At 39.4% G+C, this 7,717-nt stretch overlaps 1 protein-coding gene across 2 annotated transcripts in view; it reads right to left on the bottom strand.

Annotated features, from left to right (window-relative positions):
- Positions 1-7,717, bottom strand: part of ST7 (suppression of tumorigenicity 7) — a 136,441-nt gene that overhangs the window by 4,432 nt on the left and 124,292 nt on the right. For both annotated transcript variants that reach the window (XM_005420899.3, XM_031056922.1), the window contains exons 12-13: positions 5,505-5,655; positions 1,092-1,184 (exon numbers count right to left, since the gene is read on the bottom strand). In XM_005420899.3, coding sequence (XP_005420956.1) covers positions 1,092-1,184; positions 5,505-5,655 — 244 coding nt within the window. The remainder of the gene's footprint in view (positions 1-1,091; positions 1,185-5,504; positions 5,656-7,717) is intronic.

Below are 7,717 nucleotides of genomic sequence, written 5' to 3'. Positions count from 1 at the left end.
TCTGAAGGAGAGACTTGCAATGAGTGGATTTTCGCTGTATTATTCTCACCTAACGTTTACTCATGTAGGCTTATAAAAAGAGGCAACACCTTTTTCAGCCCAAACCAGAAAGGTTCTGAATGAAAGACTATAAAGGATGCAAATGCCCTCAAAAGCAGCCTTCCCAGCAGAAGCAGGCTTCATTTTACTTGTTCCAGAACAAATATTTCTTTATTCCTTCTTTGGGAGAAAGAAAGTGAGAGAAGAATCTTCTTCTTGGATCAACTTTTATTTCCCTCCTCTGCCCTGACCCTGCAAAATTGTGTGAGTTCCACTCGTGCTCACACAAAGTCCCACAGAGAGAACACGTGAGAATGAAGTGTAACTGCAAGATTGGCTGCTTTGGCTCTTCCTCTGCATTCCTGTGCTTCACTGCATGCACTGCAATGAGTCTCATTAGCTTGGACTGTAATGCTTCTTGGGGGCTGGATCTCTCTTTATATCTGCATCTGGGAACATTGCTGGCACTTTCCTAGCACACGCTATAAACGCACATAAAAGTGACTGAGATGACTTCACATCAATCTCTTCATAACAGTGCACACGCCATAACATGAAGAAAACCCTTTCTTTAAAGCTATTTAAACTGCTTTTTGGAGAATGTAAGCACAGCCTGGCATGAGTACTGGCTGCAGGAATGATCCAGCTGTCCTCAAGCAAGTTGGATCCTGCCTCGGAATTCAAGTAGCTGGTGTGTCTCCCAAGGATTAACAAGGCTGTGACACTGTGCTTTTGGTTTGAGGGGATGTTAACACAGATGAAAGATCAGTGTCTTGGCAACAGAGAATAGCAAGATCTAACTGATTTGGATCTCTTTGGTAATCTCTCTTCCTGTCTATAAGCTGTCAAAAATAATAAATACAGCTAATTGTTATGAACTGTGCTGAGGACCTGCCTCTTGAACCATCACAGCAGCTCCAGAGGCTCACTGTCAATCTGGTTATTCTAATCCAGTGTGCTCAATTTAAAAGGCTTCAAAGGAAACCGGTGCTGCAAGACTCAGGTAAACGATTCTTAGGTGTCAATCATAAGAAGAAAAACGTTGAACATACATGGTAGTAGCTCTCTATCTGCAGTTTCTGTACAAATAGGGTAAGGGTAGAAAAGATGTCCTTTTTCCAGTGGATAAGGGATCATTCTGAAAGCTGAAAAGAAAACACGGCGCGTAAGTTGCTGTGAGTCTGGCAGTTATACTTAAGAATACTTGCAATTCTGAAAAACATACATAGAAAAAACACTTACAGTTGCAAACAGCATATAAATTGATTAATGAAATGCCAAAATATAAATCTACATTGAGCTTTAATAAAAAAAACTCATATGTTTATTTTTATTCTTGAGACAATGTTCATGAATGTCAGGTGAGACCACATTACAAGGACATACAAAAATGTTTGCATTATCAAAGCCCATTCTGCTTCCAATTCCATAGCCAAATTTACACATTTTGTCTTAGGCCTTTAGGCTGCAATTATTTTCAAATTTCAGGGGAAAGAAGTGTATCTGATATAACAGGTATAGCCTACAAAAATGAACAGCCAAGCCTGTAAATGCAGACCAATACTCACAGTCCCTGTGCATCAAGAATAATAGAAGTTTTTAATGAAAAAATACACTACTCTTTTTCCATCACACTCTAGCAAGCCAGCTAACACAAATGACATGAGCTCTGAGGACCAGTTTTCCAACACAGTCATGTTTTCATTTTCTATTTGGCAATCAAAGATTAATACTAAATTTTTAAACCCAGTTTCCTCTCATGCATTCTTTCAAAATGCAGCAGATCAAGTCAGGTTTCCAATATAAATCTTCAGGTCGTGGATAAAATAATACTTAATCTTATGAATTTTTAAAATTGAAAATAATAACAGAGAGGAAGGGAAATGGATTACTAAATCTTGACAGTGCTGATGTCATAGGCCATCTGAGTGTGGTTTATGGAAACATCAGAATACTTGACTGAAATACAGCTTTGCATCAAGGCATCCTTTTCCATTATTCTGTATATTATTTTCACTGTTAAAATGTCATCAACATGTTATTCTCACTACTCTATGAACATCAGTCACTGAAGCAGTATTTTCCCCTACAGATGTCCTAGCAGCACTGTACACTTAAGTTGTTAGGTACAGCCCACTGCCACACAGTAACACTCCATTATCCCTGGCTCACAAGGCAACTTAAGGATTTGTTTAAATACACAGTCCCCCAATATTTTCAGCTGTGCACACTGCATTTGAAATGATGTTAGCTGTGGTTTTTTGTGAAATTATATTACGGTATTTTTTCTTGATTGCTGCATTTAAAGCAATAGTAAAGAAGGCAGAGATCCTAAAAGCTTGTAAACCAACCTGGGCTGTAATGCTCTTCCAGCATTAACCACCCCTCTCCATAGCAACCCAAAAAGCCAAGTACAAATACAATATCCAAGCAGTGTATGATCTTAACACACAACAAACTTGAGTGTCTGTACAAAAACATATGTGGCACGTGTTCAATGCTCATTTCTTCAAAATCCCTGACACAAGTTTTTCCTTCCAATTTGGCTTAATATTGAAACAGACAATCAAGCCTCTTCTGCCTTACCCTAAGCCACAGTAATATTAAAATTATTAAGATTAATAAAAATAAAATGTGAGGTGAAGATGTTGCTTTTACAAAGCAAGGGAAAACTGTATAGATAGATGTTACTCAATTTAATAATAATACTAATAATACTCAATTATAATAATACTCAATTATGCTTGACTTGAGACCAACTATGGGATATTTACAGCAAAATAGCTTTATTTAGCAATGGTATCAGCCATGGAAGGAAATGCTCTGGTTCATCTGGACCAGTTTGTGTCTATGTAGCTACTTCTCTGCCTCACTCCTATGGTATTATCTGATCCTATTTTACATTAATTGACTCAGGTAGCACAGACAAAGTTTGCCACTCACCATGTGCAGCAGCTGCAAGGGCTACTGGAGCATTTGGGAACCCCTAGGTTTCTTTCCTCATGCAAACAGTAGGAATTTTGACACATATTTAGAAACCAATAGTGACAAACCATCACCCCAGACACTTTAGAGACTTGGTTACACTTGAAACTACAGACCTCCTGTACAGAGAACCTGGCCCAAACACAGTGGCGGCACTTGGGCTTTTATAGTTGTACTACGAATAAAATACCTACAAACACATAGAAGGAAAGCAAGGGCAACTGCCCATGGATTATATGTAGACTGTTGGTTAAAACTAGTATAATTACATTTAACTTCTCTGCCATGTCTTCACTGGTTTTCACTTAGTTATGCAAAGATGCCAAGATATGAACCAAACATTATGATTATTGCACTTGACGCTGTGAAACCATTAAAACCCCTGGTTGTCTTCATGTGTGAACAAAATTTGAACAAAAATTTTGAGGACTCATGCACTGTTCGCATTTTTCCAAAATCACTGTACAAAATGAATTACGGATTTTTCTGCAGAAGTTATGCAATTATATTCATTTACATCTTTACAGGCTATTATAGAGCTATTAGCTAATAAATTATGTGTTCAGATTGCTGAGTTTGGAGATAATAAGAAGGGGAATGTAGTTGAGAATTCCCTATGTTGCCTTCAGGCACAGATGACTTGATTCCTAAGTGGCAGGAGGACTGCAGGGCAGCCAGACTCCTGTGCCAAAACTGGTCCTGGTACCAAGCCCTTTAGAGGCTCCCCAAACTTCTTTTGCTGACAAAGCAAAAGAAGATTTGTTCAGGATTCCCTGCAAAACACTTCTTTTACTGATGGACTAATGAACCCTGAGCTAAAGAACTTCTGCAACAACCCAGAAGAGAAGGAACACTGCTTAAAAGCAAATCATTAAAAAAAACAAGCCATTGGGAATGAACCTATAACAGAGAAAATAATAGACTGGGAGAAATAATGGGAGAGGAGCTAGCAGATCTGACAGAGAACAATGCAGCAGAGCAATCCCCAGGCAGCACTGGTATGGGTTACTGAGCAAGGTGTTCTATACACCTAAAAATAAAAAACCAGTGACCCTCAGGGAGCCTACAATGCAAATTAAGCAAGTGAAGGTCATTTCATACTGTAACTGAGATAGTAAGTCACTTTTACATTGGAGGTATTAAGTGCATTTCTATAGCAATTATCATGGTAACAAAAAATCTTTTCTATCAAAGCTAAACGACGACAAAAAATGGCTAAACACACACACAGACAAATTGGTATAATAACATATGGAGAGGATGAAAAAGAACAGAATAAAGCAGAGCAGAAATGGGGAACTAGATTACACTAAATCAGAAAAAAGGCCAACAAAAGCTGATTATAATTTGTACTTTTAAATTTTTCAGAAACCTGGTAAAAAACACATCTCAAAGACAAGATAAGATATATTAGAAGGTTAGTATATGACCTTTGGAAGTCATATACTATACATTGGATTGCTCAGAACCATGTCAAGCTGAGCTCTGAGTATCTCTGGGGCAGCAGATCCCACAGATCCCTCTCACTGTGAAAATATGATTCTTAGGTCTGGATTAAATTTATCTGGTTTGAACTTGTGTGTATTGCTTCTTGTCTTTATGCTGGGCCTTTCTGTGAAGACTGTGACTCTCTCTTCCATATCATCTCTCTGCTGGGTGGTGGAAGACAGCAACTGGATCATCTCTTCACCTACTGTAAGACTTCTCCAAGTTGAACAAAACCAGCTTCCTCAGCATTTTGTCCTATACAACATAGTCCAGTCCCCTATGCATCCCAGCAATCCTTCACTGACTTCACTCCAGTTTGTAAATTTAGAAAAAAGTCATAAAAATACAGCATTGTTTTATATTTCACATTAATATATACCTGTCTGTAAGGCACACTCATAATTCCCAAATATCAGAGCATTCACTGAATCACAAAATGGCGTGGGTCGGAAGAGACCTTTAAAGATAATCTAGTTCCAACTCCACTGCCATGGACAGGGACACCTTTCACTAGACCAAGTTGCCTGAAGCCCCATCCAACCCGGTCTTGAACACTTGGAGGGACGGCACATCCACAGCTTCTCTGGGCAACCTGTTCCAGTGCCTCACCACTCTTATTGCAAAATATTTTTTGTTTATGTCCAATCTGAATATACTCTCAGTTTGAAACTATTCATTCAAATAATGACAAACAAATCTCTGGAATGAAATAAGTTAAATTATGATCTCCTTATCCATGAGCAGGAAAATATGTCTCAAAGAAGTTGAGAAATGTTGTTCAGTATTAAACAGCAAACGCAAGACTTCTAACCCCTTTTACTCATTAAATGAAGTTCATGTTTTCAGTTCAAATTTCACATAGTTCAATGCTGGTGAGGATGTAACAGGTGTCCAAAATTCTCACGTATTATACTTGACAAAAACTATTACTTTTTCATTAAATTCAATAAAAATATTTTATTAGCTCCTTTGTAAGAAAGAGGATTACTTACTGCCTTCCCATGTACAGTGTAAGAGGTTCAATGCCCCCTCCACTCTTTTCCAGTGTTGAAGATGAAAGAAAGCATATGCTATTGCTTCACTGTCCCCTCTCTTCAGAATATGTTCAGGGGGCAGAATTAGGCTTTTCATTTCTAGTAAATACTGAAATAAAAAAGCAGAGCACAATTATTGCAGAGGTAATACAAAGCACAGAAAGCTGACTGCAATTCTATAATGCACGCTGAAAGGTCTATTTCTCTAAAGTACTTTTTCTCACAAGATTTCATCAAATGTGTAATATCAACAACTGCACTTGAAGACAACTATTGAATTATTCCCAAAGACTAAGATATGCTGTCAGATGGTTCTGCTCTACAGCAGTGGTATTGGAGCTACACAGAAATTCAAAATTAAACATCTCTCTTATTGAAGGAGATGAAAAAAAGGGCTCAAAGCAGAAAATGGAATTTAATTACAAGAGCTTTTTAATTAAAAGTGTTTATAATAAAATGAAGAAGAGTTTAAGCATTTTGATGCACAAAGTATTTCTATAATGAAACATACAGCACTCCTAGTTTGCACACAGGTTGCTGCATTTACTGCATTGTCATTAACTGGTTGCGAGGTATATGAACATGCAAGCTCGGCAGCCACCTAAGTAGCTAAGAAAAAGTTACAAGGTAAAAATGCTACAAAACTTATCAAGAGCCTGATTTCCAGGGGTGAGGTAGGGGTAAAGTATAGGACCTGAAAGCTTGCTACTTGTAACAGTTGTTGAATGTGTCATTAAAATGAAAAGGACCATTGTCTAAACCCACAAGCAATTTCCACTGAAATTTCCCCGTAACTGGCTCCCCCCATCAGAAGAAGAACCAGACAAAACATGCAGAGGGTTCATGACACAGGAAAAGACAGAAGTCTCAGACATTATTCAAGCAGATGATTTTTCTCCCTCCTCAATCCATAAACTAGACAGGTAACTAGACAGACAACTAACACCAGCTCGGCAGACACCGCTGGTGTTAGCGCGTTCCAGTTACTGGAGGGGGAAGAAAGAGCAGAGGGTAAAGACACACCCCTTGCTGGCATCCTTTACAGAAAAGGAGTAACAGACAGAAAACAAGCTGCTGAATCAGCTCCTGTTGGTCAGTTCTCCTGAGGAGTGAAACATTTCCCAGCTGTGTTCTGACTGCTCTTGCACGGCGCAGGGAAACTGTCGCTCTCTTCCAGGATGCCCAAGATCAAATGTTCTCCCCAGACCGTTCAAGTTAACACAAAAGGCAGCAGGTGAGTCAGCCCTAGCACAAGGTTGGGAAAGGAAAGGTATGGCTGCTCACTGGCAATGAAGGAGGAGGGAGTGTGCAGCCCCTCCATTTCACCCTGTGCTGCAGCCTGGTCTGGAATGAGGACTCCAGGACCCAGGGACTGACAACTTCCTACTGCAGGCACCCATGAGGAGCAACCTGGCACTGGAGGCAAAAGGGGCCATGGGTGGTGTCAGCCTTGCCCAACCCCTGATTAATGCTGGCTTTTGTGAACAGGATGTGCTGGTGCAGAAAAGAAGGCAAAAGAAAGGAATAAGGATTGAAAGTCAGGCTTGTGGAAAGGAAAATGAAAGGGCAGAGGGAAATGAGCACCAACAGCATGATTTTGTGGAGGATGTCCCAGAGAGTGTCACCCCTTTGTCTGATGGAGATGTCATGCAGGTAAAGGATTTGGAGAGCTCATGATCAAAACAGAGAACTGTCAGTCCTGGGGAATAAATAAATACCTCAAAGAGAAATCACATGTTTCTGATGTAGGTAACTATTATAAGTGGAAAACCTGAATCAGCAGTGGGAGCAGTTGAATATGATACTGGATTTTGCCTAAAGCCTTTCAGAAAAATCTGAGAGAGCTGCAGAGCAGGTGGATTAATGGAGGAAGTTGCCATTTAGAAGGCAGTCCAGGGGATTAAGGGTGATAGAACAGAATAAAGAGTTGACAAGAAGGAGGGAGCTGCCAGGCTGACATGAATACAGCAAACGTTCACTGCCCTAATGAATGCCTCACACCCTTTTAAAAACACACATTGTACCTGTTGAGCAGAATGGAATACAGCTGCAAGAGCTGCAGGTTTCTACCTGTTTTATTAATTCAGAACATTAACTCTTATTTCCATATTTTATGCAAAATTAAATGAGAAAATAAGTGCTCAATGTTCAAATGTTTCAACCAAAGCAAA

The sequence above is a fragment of the Geospiza fortis genome, unplaced genomic scaffold (assembly GCF_000277835.1).
Source record: "Geospiza fortis unplaced genomic scaffold, GeoFor_1.0 scaffold195, whole genome shotgun sequence".
NCBI lineage: Eukaryota > Metazoa > Chordata > Aves > Passeriformes > Thraupidae > Geospiza > Geospiza fortis.
The sequence above is the reverse complement of the archived record's forward strand: the minus strand, read 5'-3'. Positions and strand labels throughout refer to the sequence as shown.